The sequence below is a fragment of the Melitaea cinxia genome, chromosome 17 (genome assembly GCF_905220565.1).
Source record: "Melitaea cinxia chromosome 17, ilMelCinx1.1, whole genome shotgun sequence".
Classification (NCBI taxonomy): Eukaryota; Metazoa; Arthropoda; class Insecta; order Lepidoptera; family Nymphalidae; genus Melitaea; species Melitaea cinxia.
The window spans coordinates 5,717,418-5,745,154 of record NC_059410.1 but is presented as its reverse complement, the minus strand read 5'-3'; the positions used below and the strand labels follow the sequence as shown (position 1 = coordinate 5,745,154).

The following is a 27,737-nucleotide window of genomic DNA, read 5'->3' as shown; positions in this document are numbered from 1 at the left end:
TTAACCAAAATCAAACTCATGTGTGCTGTGTGGCTACGGCACTAAGGAATTTAGCCACCCCCTCTCTTCCCGTGGGTGTCGTAAGAGGCGACTAAGGGATAACAAGGTTCCACGACCACCTTGGAACTTAAGAAGCCGACCGATGGCGGGATAACCATCCAACTGCTGGCTTTGAAATACACAGGCCGAAGACGGGCAGCAGCGTCTTCGGTGCGACAAAGCCAGTACTGCGGTCACCAACCCGCCTGCCCAGCGTGGTGACTATGGGCAAAACACATGAGTTCACGTTATTTTTGGCGTAAACTTGTGGAGGCCTATGTCCAGCAGTGGACTGTATAGGCTGTAATGATGAAACTCATGTGAGCCCACGCTATTTTTGGCACGAACTTGTAGAAGACTATGTCCAGGAGTCGACTGCGATAGGCTGAAGTGATGATGATGATGATGATGATGATGAAATCCTATGTCACTCGGTAATAACGTATCGTTATCCTTGTGAAAGGTTTTCAATATCGGTCCAGTATTTTTAAAATTTAACATGTCTAACATAAAAATACACACATTTTCTCTTTATAATATTGTGTATACATTATTATGTATATATTTAATCGCTACATACATATATGTGTGTAAAATTTCGTATTTTATGATTTCAAACTCGTATTACACGAAGTAAATTAAGTGGAATGATTTATGTGGAATGGTTGCAAATTATAGTTAACGATAAATTTAAGTTTTGTCTCGTCTGGAAAATAACAGATATTTAAAAATGTACATTAAATATATTTATCATGATTAAAATGTAGAGTATTAAAAAAAATGATTAATTACTGTATTTACATCAATAAGACTTGCAGTTGCAATTTTTTATGATATACGAGAGGTTTCAGTAAAGCAAGACACAAGTCTTATAAACACGTATTTGACAATGATCTATACTTATCAATTTGTAAATAACTACTCAGGTATTTTATGAACCGCTAGATTTGTCTAAAACGATGTGAAAAGTTGTAAACCTTATCCCTATATGGTTTTAAATTATGAAAATTAAGGACACGGAAATAGTAAAGCTGCAACTAATCTTATATGTTGCTCTCACTTACTAAAAAATTTTTTTAAAGGTTACTGATTTGATATCGAAAAATTATATTTATTATTATAAAAAAAAAGAAATATGCAAATACTATAAAGGACTCTACACGAATCTTATATATAAAATTTTCGTGTCACAATGTTAGTTATACTCCTAATCATACGCATCCGAAACGGCTTGACCGATTTTTATGAAATTTTGTGTGCATATCAAATAGTTCTGAGAATCGGCAAACATCTATTTTTGATACTCCTAAGCTATAAGTGGGGGGGGATGAAGGTGGTCAATAACATATATGGCAAAACAACGTTTGCGGGGTCAACTAGTACAATATAAATGTAACTGCAGTTGTCATTAATTAAGTTATATATAGCAGTATGTGTACAATGATTTTAAATTTCAATAATTCGAAACATTATAACCATCGAAATTATAATACGAATAAGCCCTACGTACGGTACCCTTACGTTTTGTACTATTTATTAATAGAATAAATAGTTATAAACTTAATAGTTGTAATATTTCAGGAACAAAAAATTGTGTACAAAAATGTTCACTTAATCTTTTAACAAAACATTCCTTTCTCAATAAAATAATCAAAAAGATAGTGAGAGAGATAAAAAGAGATGTGTGTATTCACGTTCTTACTTCCAGTGCTACCTGAAACATGAAACGATCACATTTACAGATTACACGGACAAAACGAATTATGTTACAACATGGTACGCCGCCGTACCATTAATGGAGCTTTCTCTTTTACAGCCCATCAAGCTTTACAGACCGATTCCAGTTTTTGAAAGCTGAAAGGTCATTCACACCTATCGGTTCAATGGCATAATATACTTTATTTGAACGATTAAATACTTTATATCTTCATTGGAATCGATTCATTTAGATTGAAATAATTAAATTAAAAGTTATGTCTGTGTTATGAAAATGAAGTCCAGCTTTTGTCGTTTATTAAAATTTTACCTTAGTTTCTGACTTCGCTATTTCCTTTGTAATATAAATTACATGTTCAATAGTTATTTATGAAAATTACAATGTATGAAATAAATGTTACATTGGCAAATACTACTTATAAATCCAACTATATGACTGATGATAAAAATATTTATTCTTATTATGTATAATTAAATTAAGTTTATTATAAATTACATCTGTTATAATTACCTAATAAATTAAATAAAAAAGCGTAAATGTTCATTAAGTTTAAAAATAAACCTTTTACGTCATTACTGTAAATTATTTTAAAAAAAAATTATAAATAAGTAATTGAAAAATTTACAGAAAAAAGTCTTTGCTAACTTGTAAATCTAAAATATGTTTGCAATCAAAACTTTAAGAATATTTATCTACACTAATGTTGTAACATTCTACTTATGTTTCCAATACTTGACTTATAATTACTACTGTTATAGCACAGACAACAAAACACTCAATTTAAGCAATTTCACATGATGGTATAATATCCACATCGATATCGTAAAATCTCATTATAACATCGCGCGCATGCGCGCAGCTGCGCTCTCATTGGTTAGATTTTAATGGCGGCAAAATCACTGTGACAATACACGTACGCGTGAATTTAATTTAATAAATTAAAAGTTAAAAATGGATAGCGACGATGATATTTGTACGCCTCCGGATATTCTAGAATTGGCAACAAAATTAACTCACAATCTTTTGCCAGAAAAATCTAGAAAATTATATGAAAAAGAATATAATAACTTATTCCGACTCCGTCTACGAGCTCTACTGCTTGCCCCATAATCAATAATTAACATTAACTTTCAAAATTGTACCATCCAAAATTTGAACAATTATTATAAATAAACTATTGTCAGCTTTTACTCTTGTTGTTTGATTAATTGCATTAGTGAAGATAAAGTAGTGTATGCAACTGCATATAACACGGGTATTAAAACACTCGTTACTATTATGAAACTCGCTGCGCTCGTTTCATAAACTCACACTCGTGTTTTAATACCCTTCATTATATGACAGTTGCATAAACTACTATTAACCAAGCTACTTAATTGAAGTTCCAATACTGAAAATGCCTGAACTTGCAAAATAAAGAGATTAGCACCGAACCGAAATGCCTTCAAGTAAAATATATGAAGTTAAAGTTTTAAACAAATATAGCAGACCATATTACAGTTCAGCCGGCCTAGCATGCATACAACGAGATATCTCTTGACGAGAGAGAGAGGTAATGTCTACATCGAGTATTTTCTCGATTACCCTAACATGCGCACTACGAGAGACAAAATTCTCTTCCGAAGACTTCGCCTTGTCGAGTAGAGAAACATTATCAACCATAATCACAACTGAATATCATTCTTATTTCTTATGTCGTAAAGTTGAATTTACAAGGTTATTGACCAATCGTGCCAAACCGGGATGAGCCAACGTTTGTATAATTTCAAACGAGTGTTTTATTTAACAATGTTCTCGGCCTTTTGGTTAAGATAAAAAGTGTATATCTAATTTAAAAAATCTAATATGGAAAATAAAACGGCGTAAGTAAATGAATTTAATTATATATGTAAAACAATATGCTCGTGTTGTGCTTTATATCTTGTCGCACATTAGATAATTGTAATTCTATCACGCATTGTTTTATTTATTTATTAATTTTTTTTAATTTTTAAAATTTTTTGAATTTTTGATTTTTTTTTTTTTGATTATTGATTTTACTTTTATTCTATTTAATTTTATTTTTACTTATTGATTTTTTTAATATAATTTTGTTTTGTTTTTTATTCTGAATGTTGTCTTGTCTTGTTGTACTAACCCAATATGGACTTATACTTTGGTCTGAAATAAAGTATTATTATTATTATTATTTAGAATAAGAAGCAACAGGGCGCAAATACGTTTTTTGTGTCATTATATGGCACACTTCACTCGACTTTTCGCATTTCCCGCTCTTCGTATACCGAAATTATATAATTATAATAAGGAAACGCCATGGTATACAAAAAATAGGCACCCGGTTTTATTTATTTTTTATTTATCGTCTTTCTCGTCGATAATATTGAAAACGAGAAGTTTCTCTTCCTAAAACGACAAAATTCGACAAAATTACGATGTCATGTTAGCTTCCGTAGAGATAAATATCACAGATCACTAAAATTTAATGATTATCTCTTCTATTGACGTAACGAGAAGAGTATCGCGTGCACGCATGTTAGCTACTGTAGACATAGAGAGATAATACGAGAAAAGGGGTAGACAAAATTTTGTCGTGGCGCGCATGCTAGGCCGGCTGGAAACATTAACTTATTATTAGTTAGCTAAACTATTAAATTGACATAACTTTTATATTATGATATACGAGTATATAGCTATGATTTATTTTTTGATTGACTTGCAACTATTTTTCTTTTTAACTTTAGTCACTAGTGCTAATTTATTTCATAATAAAATTTTATACATATATATATATATATATAATGGTACTGCTCATGTGGATCTGCAACATCAAAGGTGTAGTTTTTGTGATTTGATTTATTTTTATCAAATAGTAGCAAAAAATATTAGTGAAAAGGACGAAGTTGTACTAGAAAAAAATCCATATGACATAGACTTGGAATAAAATAAATATATATGACCTATTTGATACACATAATGGTGTACGTATGTATGGCTCTTGGTACTAAAAATAAATTAACCTACATCCGCTACGTTTGAAATTGTTAAAGTATTTAAACGACAAACACGAACACTGCGGATCAAGCTCGTAACCCCAAGCCCGGCGACCACAAACGTTATTGACATGACATGACAAGCTTTACAAAACTTTTTAAACGTTTGCTATCAACTTTCAATCAAGTTAACCTCGGTGGAACTATGTTTAGAATGTTAGATACATATTGAATTAAATTGTAGAAAGACCAATACAAAGCCATTAAAACCTTTTTTATTGTAAAGCGTGTCCTAGAATTTGGTTTAAGATTCTGTTCAGCGCTAACGGCAATAAAGACCTATATAATGAGTCGTTCACTTCAATAACTGACTTCAATAACTTCACTACTAATACACTGAGTTGGTACAAAGCTGGTGCTTAATTAACATCATCAGATTTATTTTGTTAATTTTACCAAATGGTTGACGAATAATAACGTATTTTTACCCGACTGCCAAGGAAGGGTTATGTTTTTCGCGCGTATCTTGTATGTATGTATGTATATTTGTATGTAATATTCTTTACTACCTCATATTTCCAGAACCACTGAACGGATTTACATAATTGAGGTATCGTTAGGTTCGTCTTAGCTGCCCAAGTGTTCTTAGATAGGTGACATTAAAAAAAAATCAAACATGGCGGCTGCGCGAAGCCATTGTAGTTAATGAAAAAAAAAATTTTTTCTCGAATACTACAATATGGGTATCAAATTGAAGGGCACAATACAAGGATTTTAAGGAGGTATATCATGATTATTACTATTTATAATGATACACGAAATACATAGGTAATGCCTACGATTAATTACGTTTTCTTTTATGAAAATAGGTAGCCAGTAATATAATAGGTAGTTTAGTTTATCTTAAGCAACCACCATCAACCCCAAAAATATAACACAAGAGAGATGGAGAGAGCTGAAAGTTACAAATGTATTGCTCGCTACAAGGGGCCTTGTTACAATTCCGATTATTACTCGAGGAAACTTGACTTTATTGTCTTTAGTATCTTCACGGTGATTTTATGGGAAAGTGTGGGTTCAGCTGAGCTGTATACAAGCTGTATTCCTTATTATTACTTGAATAAGGATTGAAGCTCGGTATTATCACTGTACAAAAATAGTATTATGGTGTTATTGTTTATTATTACCTACTTCAAATTCTTCAAGTATTCTACACGAATCCACTTTACTTCAACTCTTGAAAAAAAGTCATTTCGAATTTACAAATAATATTTAATGTGAAATGAATGAAAATAAATAATATAATTGTGTTTGCAGGCAAACAAAGAAAAACCGCCTTCAATTATATCGACAAGGAATACAACGTAGGTAGACAAAAAAATTGTCGAGTAAAGACGCTTTATCAAAGATTACTCCAAAAGTTGTAATCAGATCTCGATGAAATTTAAATGTGACCACATGATAAACATCGGCTTTCGATTAAATTAAAAATCATCAAAATCAGTACACCTAGTAAAAAGTTATGCGGCTTTTCGAGAGTTTCCCGCGATTTCTCTGGGATCCTATCATCACAGATCCTGGTTTCCTTATCATGGTACTAAACTAGAGATATCTCCTTTCCAACAAAACAAGAATTATCACAATCGGTTTATAAACGATGGAGTTATCCCCGAACATACATAAAAAAATAAAATATATATATATATATATAATGTGTATATGTATATATATACAGTCGAATTGAGTAACCTCCTCCTTTTTTTGAAGTCGGTTAAAAATATGGTGTAAAATAAAAATACATTAATCAATAAACACTTATAAATAATTTTTAATTTAATATCTAAATATTATAACGAATATATCTTTTATAACCAAAATTGATGAACAGATATTTAAAAACAAGTCGGTTTCGGTACTTTAAGTGATAGGAATGAAAAGTGTTATTTTAAACAAGATAACACAGTAGAACGCTATCTGAACATCTTATTAATTGCGTCGGCCAACTGATCCGTGGATTCATTTTCCATTACAGAGTGGTTTTACGTTATTTAGAGGCGGAGTGGTGTTTCGTTTCCTGTAAACGCTGTACAAAGTACTATAGCAACAATTTTTATATACAGGTCGTTACAAATACATGTATTTCAAACTAATTTATATCCGCGGCTTCGCCTGCGTGGATTACAAGATTTTGACTATTTCGTATTCTTTTATCTTTTATCAATTTTATTTCTATTCTATTTTTATAATTTTCTATTATATTAAGAATTTTCAAAATCAGTTCATTGGATTTTGAGTTTATAGATTAGGAATAAACAAAAAACAAGGTCTCCTCTTTACAATATTCTTTTAAACGAGTGTGCTTTAGACCACACGACTGATGTAAAACTTACCAAACGTAACTCTCTCTCTTTCTCTACACATCTTTACTAACTTATATTTACCTAACTGAGGTAGGGCACAGCTGGAATTTCCTGCTCAAAATATGGAGCAGCCCGACTGTGGTAGTACCTCGACCTTACAGAAGATCACAGCAAAATAATACTGTTTTCAAGCAGTATTGTGCTCCTGTTGGTGAGTAAGGTGACCAGAGCTCCTGGGGGGATTGGAGATTGGGTCGGCAACGTTCTTGCGATGCTTCTGGTGTTGCAGGTGTCTATAAGCTACGGTAATCGCTTACCATCAGGTGAGCCGTACGCTTGTTTGCCGACCTAGCGACATAAAAAAAAAGTTACCTCTCAACTTCCGTTCGCCTCCCCCGATTAGACTTTTCGTAACATTCTCGTCACGCATTCACCAGCTTACTCCTCAAGTCAAGCGTACATAAAGAAGTTTTACTTACTTTTTTTTTGTTTTTGTTATGTCGTTATATTATACCATAATTGAAAAAAAAAGGTTTTTAAACAATAAAACAATACATTAATTAATTATTAATATGAACTAATAGATGCCTTGTATTTTCCGCGTCAAATTATGAGCTCGTCAGAACAATTGACATTTATGTTTACTATTCCGGTCGTGTCAGTTATAATATTTTATAGTCTATAACCTTTCCCAACAAATAGACTAACGTAAAATCAATAACTCAAAACAAACGAACAATTTTCATGTTAATTCATCAACAATTTTTATGTTCGTTCATCTCTCAGATAAGTAAATACAGATGTAGTAAAATAGTAATTACTCGTCTGTGTTCGTGAGTGTCGTCTGTAATGTGAAATCTTTTCTGTGAGCGACTAAAGTATCGCCGAGAGCAATCCGAAATACTTTAAGAGTTAAAAAACGTTAAAAGTTAGAAAAGAGAATCGACGAAGCGAAACTTATTGTAATATATTTATGACTGGATCTTTGCCGCTCACAGCTCGGTGACTCGGAAACGAACCGACAGCACGCTTATTTTCCGTTTATCATCGCTAGACAAACTCTTAATAATTATTTTTCTTAAGTATTGTTGATCAATTTATAATCGGTATCCACAGAACAGAGTCATTTCTGAAAATACTTGCTCTCTGATTATGCGCGCTAGTTAAGATTACAAAGGTTGTTTTTTTTTTCATCACTTCTTTTGTTAAGAAATTGCATTACATATTCGATTTTCTTGAAATCGAAAAATAATATACCTTTTAATGTTATATCTGGTCAGTTTTCCTTTTGGATTGTCTTTATTTTTCTATTTTATTTATTTCTCGTCTTAGTTTATGTCTGAGTAAACTATTCTACGCACAGTAAAATACAATAATATACTTCAGTTAATCGAATTATTTTTAGTTTCCTGTGCAACAAATATTTATAAGTTTTACAAGTTAAATAAAATGTTAAATATAAAGTATAGTAAAGTAAGCTCAGCCATACAGGAGCGGTGGTCTGGCCGTCTAGTTGTCTGCAGTCTAGACGGTTGATTAGCAAAGCTATTGTATAAATTAAATGAGTTCTATTCATTGCAAATGTTTCCTAGTGTTTGGACGTTTGAACGACGCACGAGACGCGACGTCTGCCGTGGAAGGAAATGGCGACATTGTCACGACATTGTGTATGTACCCTTAATGTCGTAAAAGTACGTAATCTTTTAACTTTATAAACTGGCTGCGCCTTGTGGTTTCACCCGTTAATTTCCGATTACGTGAATTGTCGGGATAAAAAGTATCTAGCCTATGTGTTATTCTGTATCTCCAGCTAAACCTAGACATACCAAAATTAATTACTTTTGTAGTGTTTTTGTTAATGAGTAATACACAATTCATCCACCTTCACAAATTTTTAGTGTCCGACCGAAAGTTCGGTTTCCGTTTCGGTTTCGGCCAAAATTGGCCGAAACTTTTGTCGTGCACGCTCACCTTACTTCGTTACTAGCGGAAACGCTTTAGATTAATGATTCTTCTAAGTACAAATACAAACCAAAGTATTAATTAATAAGTTTTCAAAATACCAATTGTGTATGAATTATTTATGACATATGAATGAAACAGTAACAATTAGTGATTTGATTATTATTGATAACTGATAAACATTTTGCTATGAGAACTTAATTTGAAAAAATAATAAAAATATTTTTATATTATATTAAATTAATGATTACAACAAAATAAATATACTGTGTTTTCATGTCATGTCCTAATTAAAGCAGAATAATGGGTAGAATGCACAAAATTTCAATATTTTAAGGAATTTTATACTTGAACACGTGAGTTTCGGTTTCGGTTTCGCCCTGAAACCTAACTTTCGGTCGAACACTACAAATTTTCCTATTTATAGTATCAGTAAGACAATAAAAGAACGATATTAAGAAAAACGACGTATAGACGACATTATTATCCAAAAGCGTTAGGATACAGTTCTTACTGTTTTACTCCGCAACGCTTTTACAACACCCCTGCAAGAGTTATAAAAGTAACAACCTATAAAAAGCACCGATTTAATTAAAGGTGAAGTTTTTTTTACGAATAAAGCTAAATTTGTATAGTTTTTATACGAATCTCTTAAACAGCTGTCGTAATTTTTATAATACTTTCTTTAAAATCTTTTAAAAAGTACATACAGTGTGTGTATCAAAACATTTTATACACACACATTTCGTCCTTTTTCAAAACTGAAATATTGTCAAGGAAAGTTAGTGTAAGTAGGTAATACGTTTTTATTATTTCTAAGAAACTTAATAATAAAATTAAATAAAAGTAGCTTCTAATGAAAACGAATTGACAGAATTTAATTAATATACATATCAAATTCCAGGAGAAAAATGGCAATTATTGTCTCTGTGTGAGGATGACTACAATTCGTCTTGAAGCTAACTACCAAAGTTTTAATTATATCGAGAATTACTTCGCTTTCGCTTAAACCGAAAATAAAATCATCATATCAAAAATTTCGATCTAGCGGGTACATCGTTCGTCAATTTTTGATATGATATTCAAAAATGTTGAGAATTACTTCATTTTAGGCTTTTATTTTAAAATATTACACATCTTGTATATTTGCACGATGACTCAATTGATAAAGTCCGGATGCATGTACAAAACAATCACTACTTATTTGTTGGATAATCACACTAATTTTTCTTTGTTTGTCGAAAGTTTTTTTTTTATATATATATATAAAACTTAACTTTTTAATAACTTTTATCTTTCACTATTTTAAACTCTTCTTCTCGAGATGTTTTTAAATAAAGATTTATGTATTATTTATTCTAAAACGTCTTTTAAACTAAAAGAGACTGAATTTTAGTGCACTATTTGGAACTATTTTAATGAAACGTTACACGTTTACGTTGGTTAAGCCCAATAAGCTCGTTTATACATTCTACACTAGATTACATGTCTGAAATAGTTTACGGATATTGTTGACGGCAAACGAACGACCGTAGTAACTTTAGTAGTATTCCTATCCGCATACAATTACTGACGGATCTCGGAACTCATCGTCAGACAAGTTGGATGTACGAAATATCGCGTATCGTGTGTTGAATATCACAAAAGTTGCGCTACGAATTGTTTGCTATGAATATACAAAGATGTAGTTTTCATTGCTATGTGTTTACATTGTTAATATGACACATCAAAATATGTCAGCTAATATTTGTTTTGAAATAAAGTCTTCCAGGTTCTTTATTTCATTTAGATGAAATCAAATCCCTTAGGAGATCCTTTTACCCTTTTCCTTTAAGATCCAGATAAATCATTAAGTTTTTTTTATTAGCATTTAAGGTTTGTTTTTAAGCTTTTTAACCTTTGTACGATAACGGTTATTAGCTGTTGCGATAGCAAACTTGATATCGATACCTATTCTTGACATAATTATGTCATTTATATGTTTGTTTAGTACCTACCAATCTTTGGCGGGGTTAAAAAATAATAAATATATATGACGTATATATGTATATGTTCTATATCATATTATAAAAAACGTGTTTGTTTCAGTGCATACCTCAAAGATGACTTCGCGGTCATACCATATTTGGAAGCCGGTTTCAACAGGGTGAGAATATTCATTAAATATAGCCATTAACATGAAGTACTTAAATAAAAAATTTGCACAAAATTATCTCAATTTAAATATTGTATTTTGTGAGCTTTTAGCGTGAATGAGAGATTAAAACGAAACTCGTAATTTTACCTAGCATCATTTAATTAACACTCTTCGTAATCGTTTCGTATAACGTAATAAAAACTTAAAACATTAATTTTATAATTACGCCTCTGTATAATATAACCTAGCTAACACAAATTTACTTATCTACTTAATTAAATCTAGCGAATAATTCTGCAATTTAATTAGGAGTAAAGATAAAATTGATCAATATAAATACTGGACCAGCAACTTTGTTTGCGTTTTTCAAATTGTGACTTTCATCTTACAAGAGAATCGAACGTAACTTCATTATAATAAGTAGGTAGGTACGCAGTATCTCAGCTTGTATATGTAGTCAAATTGTGCTAAGTTTTATTCAAATCCATTCACTATTTTAGGTGTGATTCTTGACGTATTTTGATACTGATAAACACAATAATTTTAGTTTTGATTTCCATCATCAGAGAACCTCGTAAAGATGCCAAAATTTTACAAAATATCTTAAATGTTCACTAACTAAAATGTTAATAAATATTTTAAACCACAATTATTTCCTAATAATTTTATTATAAGTAGAGAGCAAGTAATATAATGAAATTTTGATATATCTTGTTATATAAAAATGTGACAATAGATACTTGACCGACTTCTCTATGCCGATATAAGAGCTTTCGATGTTAACTAATAATAAATTACTGAACATTATATTGAAATATCGAGATTCAAATCATTATATATTTGTAATAATGGTATAAAAGAAACCTGTAAGTTTAATTAGTCTAATTTAAGTAGTTTTATAATGTTTTCTTTTGACATATTAGTATACATTGAATATAAATGTATACTGATAACTCACAAAAAGGGGATTTACCTGTTTGTAAATATTTTAAAATTGCTTTGATAAAAATAAGCCATTTAGATGGTATTAAGACTTGATGAGCTTATGACTAATATATTTGAAACATTCGTCATAAATTCGAATAAAAAAAAAAGATGAAAATGTTATATGGCCTTTATAAGTAAATTTAAACATAAGCCTTGAGCGGTAAACTTTATATATGTGTAATAGTTTCATATTTGAGTTTTAGGACTTCTTAATGAAGCACTAAATTTAATTTGCTTTGGAAGTACAATCTATAGTTGAAAGCCTTCGGCGATAGAAAATTTTCTAAATTTGATATGACGCTTCGGTATTGTCTGATACGCTAATACAGATGTTTGTTGTTAAAATGTATCATAAATTAGTAAGTATGTAGATGCATGTATTCGGGGTCTGAATTACTCAACACAGGTATTTGACATTTAAACAATTTCTATTCAACACTTTTGATCGCTTTAATTGAAATTCAAAGGTATGTCATGTTTGCAAATGCCAAATTGTCTTGAAAACTGTTTTTGATAACAAACATTTGAACTTTCCTTTTTCATATTTATATTTCATTAAATTCGATGTTGAATCGATTTTTTCGACCAGTGTATAATCCTTGTAGCGTTCCTTCCAGAATATGCCATTTTATATAGATGTTTTCATTTAATATATCGCTTAGAAGTTGTAAATAAACTTCCTGCTACTCTTTGGGCTTAATTTATAGCGACGGTTTAAACTTTTAACTCAATTACGTCAAAAGACCAGCACCGCGTCAAAGACGATGAGCTATCGAATCACAATTAGTTTAGAAAGACTTCTCTAAACTTTATCTTATTTACGTTTTTATTATATAAGATATACTAACATCATTAATTATATAAAACGTTAGGTATTTGCTCCATTTTAAAGTTATATGAGGCATTAAATTTAATTGATATAATATTATTCCAATTAAATTTATTATATTTATTATATAATTATCTGTGTTCATGAGAATAAGGTTCAAATTGTGTAGAAGTTTTTTTGAAGGGTCGAATGAAAGATGCGTGTGTCCAGCTTAGAGGTTTATTTCTGACTAACTTGACGTTTGTAAGTAAAGTGACATTAATTGACATATTCACATAGACATTCCGCCCCCCAAAGGACGGCGTTCTTTTATAACACAAACACAATTATATTTTATAACACAAATAACATCAAATCAACGGATCTACCATGAGCTGTTCAATTTTTATGCAGGCCAATCTACAAGTCTTATTAACAACGTTATAAATTTGTTAATATTATTCAAATATCAGAAAAAGAAAAAGGAAACAGCAGTTTAATTTCAATTCATTATAGGTGCTCATAGTATATCCCCAGGTAAGTATCACTTAATTTTTTTTTTTTTACAAACTTATTATTATTTTTACAAACTTATTATTCTTTACATCCAATGATATTCAGTTTCAATTTCTATAAAATGTTTTACTATATATATATTTTTTTTTTCAGAAGTATGACATATAATGGAACTATATTCTTACTTAAATATAACTTAATATAGTTAGTTAGCTCTAATTTTACTGAACCCTGAAAATGACATTACAAATCATTTTCCTCTTTTGAAGATATAAATTGATGTGACTGTTTATTTCAAAATTAGTCCCTAAATATCCAACCACTTAAGTACATCATACAATCATTTTACAGGTAAATAACTTAACTTAGATAAATGCAGTGTTTATACAATACAGTAACAAAAAAGTAACAGTACAAATAAAGTAAACTCTAAATTTATAATGTAAATAAAATTTGAAAAATGTTAAGTTGTTTTATTTATGTTAATTAATGGCCAGTTAAATAAAGTATGTATGGTACCTATTAGTTAAACTGTAAATTTTAATTATTTTGTTTCTCATTATTGTTTTGTTTCAAAAGCATACATATTTTATTTAAAGGTCGCTTAAAAATACCATTTTTACATTTGATTGACACTACACGAGTAATATTGTCTGGACCGACATGTTTATGAATTATTTTACCTAATACCCACTTACTAGGTGGAATATTATCCTCCTTTAATATTACAATATCATCGATTTCTGGTTCAGTGTTTTTACTATGCCATTTATATCTTTGATTAAGATTTACTAAATATTCCTTGGACCATCTGTTCCAGAAATCATTTACCATTTTTTGTGTTAATTTCCACCTTTCATGACACGGTATTTTACATAGACTATAATTTTCATCAGTTAAGTTAAGTAAGGGCTCACCAATCAAAAAATGACCAGGTGTCAGGGGTAAGGGATCATTAGGGTCGTCGCTCAAAATTGTTAAAGGTCGCGAATTTAAACATGCTTCTACTTGCGTTAGCACTGTAGTTAGTTCCTCGTATGTAAGTGTTGTATCCCCAATGACTCTTCTAAGATGTACCTTCATACTGCGAACCCCCGCTTCCCATAAGCCACCGAAATTTGGTGCGTGAGGAGGAATGAAATGCCATGTAGTACGCTCTAATGTTAACAACTCTGCTAATTCACCTGGTGTTGAAGATTTTGCACTCTTAAACATATTTTGCAATTGTTTGTCGGCTCCTACAAAATTAGTACCATTATCACTGTATATGTTTGAACAATGTCCTCTCCTCGCTGTGAAACGCCTAAATGCTGCGACAAATCCATTTGTTGTTAAATCCGTTACTGCCTCTAGATGTATGGCACGAGTTACCATACATATAAACACACATATGTATCCTTTGTAGGCCTTAGCACCTCTGCCAGGTGAAAATCTAATGTTGATAGGTCCTGTATAGTCCACGCCAGCTGAACTAAAAGGTCGACTTGGTTTCAGTCGTACCTCTGGCAACTGACCCATCAATTGCTGAGTAGTTTTCTTCGAGTATCTAATACATGTTACACACTCACGGTAATATTTCTTTACTTGACCTTTAGCTCGTAAGATCCAATATTTTGATCTGATATAGTTTAACATCATCTGTGGTCCGCCATGTAAAGTTTTCTTGTGAGCATTCATAATTAAAAGTCTGCTAAGATGACTCTTAGCAGGTAAAATTATGGGATGCTGAGTATCATAGGGCACCTTTGATTGCTGAATCCGACCTCCAACTCTTAGTATTCCTATTTCATCAAAAATAGGACAAAGATTACGGATTTTACTTCCCTTAGAAACACATCCACGAGACTTTAACTGTTTTATTTCATTTTTAAATTCTATACCTTGAACTTGTTTTATACAATTTTCCAAAGTTTTATTAATTTCATCTAATGTAACAAATTTAGACTCACTTTGCTTTTTATCTTTTCTTCGAATAACATTTAACCATCTCTTACAGTATGATATGATTCTCAGCATTTTTGATAAATCAGAAAATTTTGTCCAAATCAAATCTTGTTCACTTTCTACTAAAACAGTTAAAATCTTGACCTTCTCTTCTTCTTGTGTGTCATCTATCTCTAAGTAATTTAATTTCATGCTCCTTGTAGACAACCAGGTAGGGCCTTTCCACCACAATGTATGATTCACCAATTCTGAAGCTTGTAAACCTCTTGAGGCACAGTCGGCTGGGTTTACTTCTGAAGCAACATGACCCCACTGTTCATAGTCTAAGATATTTAATATATCAGAAACTCTGTTGCTTACAAAGGTATTCCATCGACCTGGTCCTCCCTTCAGCCACGCCAACACAATTGTGGAATCAGACCACGCATGTAAGTTAACTTTAGGTATATTCATTACTTGAGCTGTCTCAAAAATTAGTTTAGCTGCCAGAGCCGCGGAACAGAGTTCCAGCCTAGGTATGGAAATTTGTTTATCAATTGGAGCTACTTTAGTCTTGGCTGTTATTAAGTTTACAAAGACCTTTTCATCCTTGACTACACGAATATAAACAACTGCCCCATATGCTAATAGAGAAGCATCTGCAAAAACATGTAATTCTACGGAAGACATTCTAGAGAAATGTAATGATCTAGGTATAGTAATCTCTTTTATATGTATCAAATTTTCTCTGAAATTTAGCCACTCAGCCAATAAACTTCCTTGCACAGTATCATCCCATTCTAGGCCTGATTTCCATAGCTTCTGCATGATCATCTTTGCTATCACAACAACCGGAGCCAACCAACCTAAAGGATCATAAAGCTTTGCTATATTAGAAAGAATTTGTCGCTTTGTTATAGGTTGTTTAGTTTCTGCTAGATTTAAGGTATATTCAAAATTATCTGTATCACGATTCCAAATTACTCCTAACACCTTCACCAGACTATTGATTTTAAGAGGGAGTTCATGATCATCTCGCTTATTTTCTCCGATGTATTTTAGTACATTTTGATTATTACTACTCCACTTTTGGAGATCAAATCCTCCTGAGTTCAACAATTTGTTCATATTATTATAAATTTCTATGGCTTCATCTTCTGTTTCACATCCTGTTAAAAGGTCATCCATGTAGAAATCATTTTTTATTATTTTTGCAGCCTCTGGATATTTAAATTCTGCATCATCTGCTAATCTTTGTAGTGACTTCACAGCAAGATATGGAGCGCATGCAGTCCCAAAAGTCAGTCTCAACAGCTTGTAATGTCTTAATTGCTCATCGGGTGTGGATCTCCAAAGTAGCCTCTGAAAATCTGTGTCTTCTTCTGCTACACGTACCATCCTGTACATTTTTATAATATCTGCAGTTATACAGATCTTATGAGTCCTCCATCTCATCAAAATATGTCGTAGATCCTGCTGGAGCTTTGGGCCCACCAGCAGATCATCATTTAAAGAAATCCCATTAACTCCTTTGCACGAAGCGTCGAAAACAATTCGCAGCTTCGTTGTTGTTTTGTCTTCTCTAAGCACACCGTGGTGTGGTAGGTAGACAGCATTTTGATTGTCAATGTGTTGCGAATCAACTTCGACCATATGTTTCAAATCTATGTACTCTTGCATTACCTTTATATATTCTTTTTGAAAATCTTGATTACTTTGTAACTTCTTCTCTAAGCTCATAAATCTTCTAGCAGCTATCTCATATAATTTGCCATTTTGACAGCTAGGGTGTTCGGTTCTAAATGGTAACTTAACTATAAATCTCCCTTCCTTATCCCTCGTAGTTGTAGCATCATAGATTTTTTCACATCTTTCTTCTTCCTTTGACAATCTTCTTTTAATTATGTTCGGTTCATTTTCTTGCTCCCAGAAAAGCTTAAGAATGTCATCATCCTTAAGTTGTATATGCAAGCTAGATACCGTATTCCTTGCCGAGTTGCGTGGACTACAAACCTTACCAGACAATACCCAACCAAAAATAGTATTTTGTGCAAGTAAATTAATTGTAGGATGTTTCATGATACCATTTAATAATACATCACTATAAACCTCGGCTCCAAGAAGAATATCTATTCTTCCTGGTGTTGTATATCCTGGATCAGCCAACTCTAATTTTTCTATGTCTGACCACTCAGGTGAATGTAGCTTAGTGGTAGGTAGCAGTGTTGTTAATGTACGCAATACATAAGCATTCACACAAACTCTAGACTCGGGATTGTGGCGTGATTTCAAACATAATGAAACCATGTATTTAATTCTCATTTGCCCTTCTCCCACACCTGACACCCAACCACTTACTGACTTACGTGAAAGTTTAAGTAACTGAACTGTTGCTTCTGTCACAAATGACGCCTGCGACCCTTGGTCTAACAAAGCCCTAATAACATGATTATTACCATTTTTACTCTCAACTAAAACTTGAACTGTAGCTAATAAAGTACTATTTGAATCAATATGTTCACAAAAATTTGTTATAATGTTGTTATCATTTGACAAAATATTAGGCTTACCTCTAGACTTATTCTCTATACCTGTATCATCATCATTATCAACTTTAGGCTCGCGTTCAACATGAATCATTGAATGATGACGGCGTCCGCACCTTTTACAACATGAAGATTGACGACAATTTATTACAGAGTGTGACGGCGCAAGACAGTTAAAGCACAATCTAGATTTCTTTATTAAATTTTGTCTGTCTTGCACTGACATATTCGAAAACATTTTACAATTATAAATATAATGATCACTACTACATAAAATACATTTAATTTGGTTATTCATATTGGTATGAAAAGATTTCGTTTTCGGAATGGATTTAGCTAACAAAGATTTATTTTTATTATTATTACACTCGATCATTTCCAAGGATCTAAATCTTGACTCTAAATAAAGTTGTAATTCGGACCACGTAGGTAACTCAGATTTGACACTTACATGTTGTTCCCACTGTCGCATCGACTCGGAGTCCAGTTTTGAAATGACTAAATAGTTGATAATTATATCCCACGAACGCGTATCTATTCCCATATTCGATAACGCTTTTAAACAGGTAACCGTTGTGTCTAGAAGTTGCTTTATATGACTCGCAGACTCTGCAGTAATCATCTTTTGTGTAAACAGAATTTTCAAAATGGCGTTGCAATTAAACCTCTTGTTATTATATCTCTTCACAAGTTGGCACCACGCTTCTTCATAATTGGCGTCAGTTATGGAAAAATTACGTAACATTGTTTCAGGTTCACCCGATAAATTACTTTTTAAATAATGGAGTTTTTGCACCGGTGACAAAGCTTCATTGTTATGTATGAGAGAATAGAATAAATCGTAAAACGTTTGCCACTCCTCGTACTTACCGGTAAAGGTTGGAATTTTAATAATCGGCAACTTAATATCACAGTTTCTATTAGAATCGTTAACATCGGGAACGCCGGTAGTTTGAGAATTATTCGAAGATTTTAAAAAAGGCATTATCATTTCCTTTAACATAGATTTAGTACTGATATACATCTCCTCAAACGCTTCAAACACTTCATTTTTAAAATATGGAAGTTTTCTATCTTCCTCTTTCGAAATTTTCAAAATAATATTTTTATGTCCTTCTTTAAAATCGTTCCATAATGTTTCTAATTGCTCCAATCTAGTTTCTAAATATGCTTTTTTAATTCTCTCCTTCGGTGTCTTTCTTAAATTTTTCTCACAATTTTTTAGGTTGTCAAATAACTCCATTTGATATAAAATGTATTTCTCCATTGTATATAATCCAAAATTCTTCAATACTAACGCCAAACACTGTATTTAACTTCGTAAAAACTTCTTAAAAACGTTGTAATATCTTTGTAATAAATAACCTTTGAACCAAACGTTTTTTACACACTTGTTGCTGTGGAATGTACTTCCTTTGTTCTCGAAATCTCGACGCACGCTCGACGCACGCCGTCCGCTCGATAGGACCAAACTTATGTTCATGAGAATAAGGTTCAAATTGTGTAGAAGTTTTTTTGAAGGGTCGAATGAAAGATGCGTGTGTCCAGCTTAGAGGTTTATTTCTGACTAACTTGACGTTTGTAAGTAAAGTGACATTAATTGACATATTCACATAGACAATCTGCTTTGTGGTTACGGCAGTAAGAATATAATCACCCCCTCTCTTCCCGTGGGTGTCGTAAGAGGCAACTAAAGGATAACACAGTTCCACTACCACCTTGGAACTTAAAAAGCCGAGCGATGGTGGGATAACCATCCAACTGCTTGACTTTGAAATACACAGGCCGAAGACGGGCAGCAGCGCCGTGTCGGTGTGACAAAGTCAGCCCTGCGGTCACTAACCCGCCTGCCCAGCGTGATGACTATGGGCAAAACACATTTTTGGCGCCAACTTGTAGAGGCCTATGTCCAGCAGTGGACTGTATTAGGCTGAAATGATGATATTATAATTATGTAAATATTACTCAAATTAACACAAACAACATGAGCAAAGTATCTAAATTCGGTCCGCAAATTACGAAATACTTTAAAAATACGAAGTGATTGTTTGATAAAAACAAGGCTCTTCATTGTTTGAGATCCACTCTTCCATTTATTAAGCCATCCTTGCTTATTATAACATTCATTATAAAATGAAAATATTTATAAAGCTCTTTTTTAAAATTAATTCAGTAACAAACACAACATTCTTAATTTGTCAAGAATAATTCGTTTACTTTTAAGATAGTTCATCAATTTAGAATTTATTATGTTATTCATTTGTTTTATGTATGAAGGAACACACCTATTATTATTTTATATTGTTATATTCATATGTTAAAGTCATTAGCCTATAGTTTATAAGTTGTTAAAAACGTTTTTTAATGGCCAATAAATATTTTTACTACTGTTTAAAAAAGTGGCATATTGCAGGGACGTATAGCGTTCGGGATGTGGGCTATTACATACTCGTGCTTTTTTTTTACCTTTCGCGAACTCGTGCGTTCTCTTTCCCAACTGTCAAAATAATGTCTATTAAAAAGAAAAACCAACCATGAAGTTTTTACTAAAAAAATTCATAGAAGTTTTTATGATTCGTGCAAATACGTATATTTCTAAAAAAAGCTACTAATTTGTTTCAATATCAGATTTAATGATTTGATTGAATGAGTTTGGTTAGGTTTCATTTCATTTCATCTCATTAAATTTCATTTTCATTTCATATCAATAAAAAACTTCTACTGAAGACTTGGCTGTATGAGCATAGTTCCCTTTGCCTACCAAAATAGGTAAAGGAAAAAAAAACTCTGCTCATATTCTACGGTTGGCGCCATTTTTCAGAAATTTTCTTTTTATTATTTTATTAAATAGCTTCATTTTTTCGCAACTGTATTAAAAATAGTCGTTCAGTACACGTGCGGAACCGTCATTGCAACTTGTTCCGACTGTCAACCCTCGCCTTCGGCTGCGCCTCGGCTCGGGTAGACATTTGTCGGAACTCTTTGCAATGACAGCCTTTCCACACCTGTAATAAAATATACTATTGTTTATTCTTTTACTTTTTTCCGATAGGTAATGGTAGAAACGTTGGGTGCAACAGCCTGGTGTGCGGAAATGTTACAAGCGCGTGCTGCGGCCGCATCTATGCGCGCTCAAGTTGGGGCCGTCGCAGCTCTGGCGGCGGCAGCAGATCGCTGTCGAGACCTAATTGCTATTACTGATGACCAACAAAGGATACTCGTTAGTTTTAATAACGTTTAATTCATGAGCTAATAATCAAAATACAAGTGACGGTAATGCGAACCGAACTAGACACTATTTTCACCCATCAATTTAATAGATAAAAAATTATTTATATCTATTTTTTATATTAAAAATTAATTGCGAATGGGTTAGCTGAGGAGTTCTAAGCAGGCCTGGCATATTCAACCAACCCGTTAGCGATTTATTTTTTATATACGAAAGTAAATATAAAATAATTTTCATTCAATAAACATACGGGTGAAGGTCGTCTCCAATTTAGATCTTTTACTATATACTAAGTTTTATTTTCAGGACCCAATAGATAAGATATATCACTTTTTTTTCATTATTAAAGTTTCTATGTTTCGCAGCTCACAAATAAGTCATGGTGTCGGGTGGTTGGCTGGAGACCTGAAGATGGACCGCGGCCTTTGACTGAAGCAGTAAGCGGTGAAGCCCTCCGATTAGCAGCTAGCGGGGTCCGAGATTGGGAGGCGCCTGTGTTAATAAGAAGACGTGCTGCTCCCGACCCCGTGTTGCTTCCTTGCCGTGGATCGGCTGTTTCATTGAATAAGTAAGAATATTACATTACCTATTGATCAGTAATAAGTATGTATGGTAATCTAGTAGAATACTATACGTTTCGACCTGTAATATTCCACTACTGGGCATAGGCCTCTTTCCCCATGTAGGAGAAGGATCAGAGCTTAATCCACCACGCTGCTCCAATGCGGGTTGGAGGATATATTCCTTACTATGAGTAACGATCGCTATCAGGTGTACATGATAACAACCGGGACCGACGGCTTAACGTGCTCTCCGAGGCACGGTGGGGAGATCCACAAGGACTGCACAAACACCCAGACCACGGCAAACACCTGTATGGCCAATACAAATGTTTGTCATGTGCGGGGATCGAACCCGCAACCGCCAGCGCAACGGATACAATCCATGACTGTAACCGTTGCGCCAACGCGGCATAGAACAGTATAAGATATTACATTCTTAAGAGTGTATGCTACCTCAAATTGCTTATTTTCCACTCGGCAGGATGTCCATATCTTCCAAACTACTGAATATTTTAGTTTGAAAGTTATGTATGGTAAAGTTCAGGACATAAACTATCTTTCATATGTTTCGAAAACACGATTCCATAAAATTTTCTCGATACAAAAAAATCGCAAATTTACCTCTATTTTTGTATTAAAACCTTAATATCTGAGTAAATATAGAAGTTATGGACTTGAGATTAAGCATGGTAATTGAAATAAGTATGAAGAACATTTTATATGTTGCGTTTTTTAAAAAATAACTATTGATAATGTTTGTGGGGAGAAAATACATATAATTCGCGCGATGAACAACCAAGCGCTCTCAATTCTCGTGTGTATTTAGTACGGGTGAAATCTGAATTCGAGCTGAGGTAGTGTAGCCCCTTAACAACTCGTTGTAATCAATGTAATGAAGGGCAACTTTAGATCACATAATCTTTACGTACATTACACATAAACCTTTATCTTTACGTACATTACACATTACCCAAAAACCTTTTTCCAGGAGCACATCACACGTCGTGTTCGTCTGTGAACCAAGCAACGCTATAGAATGCGATCGTGCACGTGGTTCCCTGCATTCTATCCGACGAGGATCGTTAGACGTGCGCTCGGTGGCGTCTGACGGCTTGCGTCGTACTTCATTGGCTAAGTTGCAGGGATTACCGCTCGAAGCTCCAATTACCAAGGTACTTCATAATTAAAACCTTTTGGCCTCGTTAATGTCTGAAATATGACGTCTAACGCCCTTGATAACAGAGATAACTTTACTTCAATATTCCTTTATCCTGTAATGTATCTGTAATGCTTACGTAAGCTTACCCTGACACTAAAAATATCGCTTAGTGTCCTTAATGATCGAGTATATTTTCTAATGAAAGTGGGATATGTGCGATCGTTGTTTGCTAGGTAGTTAATAACTTACGACCGTTTTTATGTCAACTTATAAAGGTTGATAAAGATTAATTTTATATCTTTAAGTATATCAGTCTCCAAGACATATTAAAAATGTTATTTTATACAAAGTTACATTTTCTTTCGATTTCAAATTTTTGTGTTTTAGAGAAACTACTGACAAACCGAATTGAAAATTATAAAAGTAATTATCAAAAATAATTTTAATAAAGATTTAAGTACATTGATTTAATAAAATATAAAATACGCAAGTTTCTTTAAATTAAAGAATAATGAAATGAAATATCACACTTAATTTAGCGCACCTATGTGACCAAATAACCTCTGTAGTTTTTGGTTTTTATGTTTGTTGTATTGTTTTACTGTTACGTAAAAGTTTCACAACCATCTCTTATTTCGTTTTCATATGTCAGACTATTGTATAGTTATTTTATTTATTTATTTTATACTTTATTGTACACCACAAATATATTACAAACAAAGCATAAAGATAGTTACAGACAGTGAAGTACAATGGGCGGACTTATGGCTAATTAGCCATTTCTTCCAGACAACCCATAATAACTTATTGTACTTTTCAGGTGATATCCCTCTTATCCGCGGCGACAGAGGGTGCACCGCCCTCCACCGTAGCTTGCATAGATCGCGCCGTAGATATGCTGCGTACCTCTGAACTGTACTCGCCGCAAATGAGGGAAGATCCGAAGATGAGAGCCGAAGACCCTATTGCTACTGACCTTATTGGCGCCTTGCTATCGGTGACTACCATTTAAACTACGTATTTTTTATATTAAAAATGTGTTCTTTGGTTACGATAAAAGCAAAAACAACCACTATTTGTGTTTTATATTATTACTATTACATAGGTTTTATGTTATATTATACACTTAACGTATATTTTATTTTTCGTGTTTATATAATTATAATGTACCTATCTGTATACAATAAAGTACCTACTTATACGATTACGTAATAAAAACCTACTAACAATTATTTATCTGTTTATGAACCTGTTCGGCCTGGGAAAGCGGGAGCAAGTGAACTCAAACCTTTTCTATATGGTAGGAGGTTTGAAATTACAAAACAAACTATTACTCTCCTGTGGTCGTCTTTTTCTTTTCTGATGCTTCAATGACATAGTTTCAGAAAAATCGCGCCTTGACTTTTATTATCTTATATTTTGCTAATACGAAAGAATTCATTTTGATTACAAATTAAACAAAATAATAATTAGCTTATTATTATCACACGTAAAATAAATATATCATATATTAATTATTTTTTCAAAATTATTTTAATTCACAATAACAATGGATTAAATATTTATTTATTAGGTATTTTTCAATAACAAAAAACATTAGTATTTTTTATAAAAATTTCATAATTATTGGCTATATATTTTTACCTTTGGTTCTAGTCTCTAGAGAAGTGTTTAAGATTTGCAAATAATTCACTCGTTTTAACCGACTTCAAAAAAGTAGGTCGCTTTACATTTATTTTTCATATTATTTTTTTTCTTACTTAGGAAATTTATGAATCAACAAAAATCAAGAAATATATAAATTTAATCTGAGTATATTTTGTTTGATCTTGATAAAAAAATACGACGTTAAAGTTTAAAAATAGTGTATAATATTTTCTTGGCTCTAATTTTAACTGTAAGTAAAATCTTTGAAGTCGGTTATTTTTAGTTAAGACTTTTACGATATTATAATTATTCGTCTATCGAGAAGCCGCAGTTGGCTGCTAAAACAAATGACGCCGGATCTGTCCTGTCAATCTGTCAAAGGAAAGAACAAACGCTGCGTGATGGCGCGTAATAGCTTTAAAAGCGAACTTAAAAAAACTAAAACTGTTGTATAATAAATATTAAAAAAGTAAGTCATTTTTATTGCAAAGTAAATACAGACAAATTTTAGCTTTTACCAGTCCAGCAAATATTGTCGTTGCTGCCGGTGATAGACATTTCGGGGTGGCGAATGCTAGCGCCACCCCATCTCGCCCCACCCAGGGGACTGCTCACACGTGGTGGTTTTTTAGTCAGTAGGAGTCTGACATAACCCTCTGGCGCCCCCGCGCTGTACCTATGTGTAAAAAAAAATACATTTTGTGCATTATTAAATAAAAAATTGTTTAATGTATGACCAAAAAATATATAATTAAATAAAAAAATTAAAAAAAAAATAAAAAATTATCAAACATAAAAAATGTATTATAGTAAGTAGTAAATATATGTATAATTTTTGTTTAGACTATATACATTTATTTTATTTAAATAATCTGTTTTCACAAAATTGTTGTTGCACAAAAATATTTCGACTATCCACCAGACTACTGACAGACGGGTCATTTTGTTTCAGTAACCATTTGTAAAAGATATAGGTAACATTTAATAGTTGCTTACCGTATACTTAGCTTATCAATGTATGCTTAAGTTAATTTTGACTACAAACTATAAAAATTTTCAAAATACCTGACAGTATTGCTTTTCTATGTAACACCAATGTCTTTTTTGTTGTTGTGATAACCATAATTAATAGAGAATAGAACCAAAAACTATAAAAAAAAATTAAATATTTATAATTTAAATATTTATAATATAATTTAATAATAATCAAAATGATTTCTCAACTAAATGTTTCTTATTGCAGATTTGTTTGCAAGTTCTACGTTTTCCTTTTGGCTCTTGTAGCTCTAACAAGTTGGTCTTAGCCTACAGTACTAATCGAAATATAGTTTGAACTAATATAACATTATATTAGATAAGTAACTCAACATCTGCAACTAAACTTAACATACTTATTATGTATTCAAAATAATGTGTTTTATTTTATAGTATTTATCTATTTATATAGGTATATAATATTTTATTTTAACACACGTTTGTATGTATTATATAAAATATTTAAAAACTATCTTTACTTATAAAACCGCATTAAAAAGTTATGAAAGTCAAACTATTGTTTTCATTTATGTTTAAAGCAAGGAGCAACCAATGTCCTGTCGTCGCGAAGAAGCAGCAATGATTCCACCGTAGTCAGATCCCAAGCCAACAGAACAAATATGAAGCACAAGGTATGTTTGTAAAATAATTACTAAAAACCTTATACACAAAAAGAATTAAAGAAAGCATAAAAAATATATACATTTAAGGTTTAATTTAAATCATATTTACAATTATTTACCATAAAGCACTTTCTTTTCAACATCAACTACTGCTCAAAAATAATGGACCAAACACAGATATGCATAGATTATCCTCAAAATCCTAATACAAAAATATTCAACGTCATTTGCCTTTGCCATAAAAAATAAACGTAGTCTATTTTTATCACTAAAATAAACAGTAATACGTAAATCAAACAGATTATGCGTATGTTACTAAAAAGCGTTAATGATATTACAATCTCGTTAAACATCACATATCACAGCAAAATAATACTGTTTTCAAGTAGTATTGTGTTCCTGTTGGTGAGTAAGGTGACCAGAGCTCCTGGGGGGATCGGGGATTGGGTCGGCAACGCGTTTGCGATGCTTCTGGTGTTGCAGGTGTCTATAAGCTACGGTAATGTTACGGTATTGTTTACCATCAGGTGAGCCGTACGCTTGTTTGCCGACCTAGTGACATAAAAAAAAATCAATACGTTTTATAACAGACAACAGGCCAGCTACGCGAAGTTCTAGATACAGCACTAAGCTGGGACTTCGAGATATTCCGCCTGGAGGACCTCACCCGCGGTCGGCCGCTGACACACCTCGGCCTCACGCTGATGGGCGGCCGCTTCGACGTCTGCTCGACCCTGGAGTGCGACGAGAGGACTCTCCTGCACTGGCTGACCGTCATAGAAACGAACTACCACGCGGTCAACACCTACCACAACTCTACGCATGCCGCTGATGTTTTGCAGGTAATTTTGTGTATGTTGTTGTTGAGGTAGGCCATCGTTGGAGCAGCTCGACTGAGGAAGCATCTAAACCTTCCAAAAGGTTACAGCTGAATATAATTGTTTTAAATAGTGTGGTGTTTCTGTGGTGTACTCCAGGGGAGGGGCGGAAATGTCGGAAATGCATTAGCTTTTGTTGTTGCTGATATCCATAATCTATGGTATCCGTTTACCACCAGGTGGATCATACGCTTGTTTCCCACCATATAAAATATTTTTGTTAGTATAATACAAAGTTATATATAGTATAACATACATATTGTACACTATAACAGATAAAATTAAAATTAATACATATCAAGAAACATATACTATATGATGAATATATTATATTATATATATTTTTATTCTTCTTTTTATTTATTTATGTATTTTTATGATAGTGCTAATGATAATAATAAATTCTTTATTTTATTATAAGTATTTGAATGTAGACATTTGTCTGTAAGTTTATTATACATCTACACTACCTACACAATTTAGATAATAAGTTTCCTTTCTATGTATGGGTTGTCTAGAAGAAATGGTTAATTAGCCATAAGTCCCATTGTACTTTACGGTCTGTAACTATCTTTATGCTTTGTTTGTAATATATTTGTGGTGTACAATAAAGTATAA

At 32.4% G+C, this 27,737-nt stretch overlaps 1 protein-coding gene and 1 long non-coding RNA gene across 2 annotated transcripts in view; one reads left to right on the top strand and one right to left on the bottom strand.

Annotated features, from left to right (window-relative positions):
- Positions 1 to 27,737, top strand: part of LOC123661828 (high affinity cAMP-specific and IBMX-insensitive 3',5'-cyclic phosphodiesterase 8-like) — a 107,413-nt gene that overhangs the window by 63,624 nt on the left and 16,052 nt on the right. The window contains exons 5-12 of the mRNA XM_045596768.1: positions 11,157 to 11,214; positions 21,038 to 21,205; positions 21,580 to 21,782; positions 22,766 to 22,949; positions 23,757 to 23,933; positions 24,204 to 24,236; positions 26,158 to 26,250; positions 26,832 to 27,083. Coding sequence (XP_045452724.1) covers positions 11,157 to 11,214; positions 21,038 to 21,205; positions 21,580 to 21,782; positions 22,766 to 22,949; positions 23,757 to 23,933; positions 24,204 to 24,236; positions 26,158 to 26,250; positions 26,832 to 27,083 — 1,168 coding nt within the window. The remainder of the gene's footprint in view (positions 1 to 11,156; positions 11,215 to 21,037; positions 21,206 to 21,579; positions 21,783 to 22,765; positions 22,950 to 23,756; positions 23,934 to 24,203; positions 24,237 to 26,157; positions 26,251 to 26,831; positions 27,084 to 27,737) is intronic.
- On the bottom strand, positions 18,069 to 18,961 carry LOC123661514. The gene is made up of 2 exons (XR_006744345.1): positions 18,437 to 18,961; positions 18,069 to 18,101 (listed from the first exon to the last, which is right to left on the bottom strand). It is a non-coding gene; the product is annotated as an uncharacterized LOC123661514 (long non-coding RNA).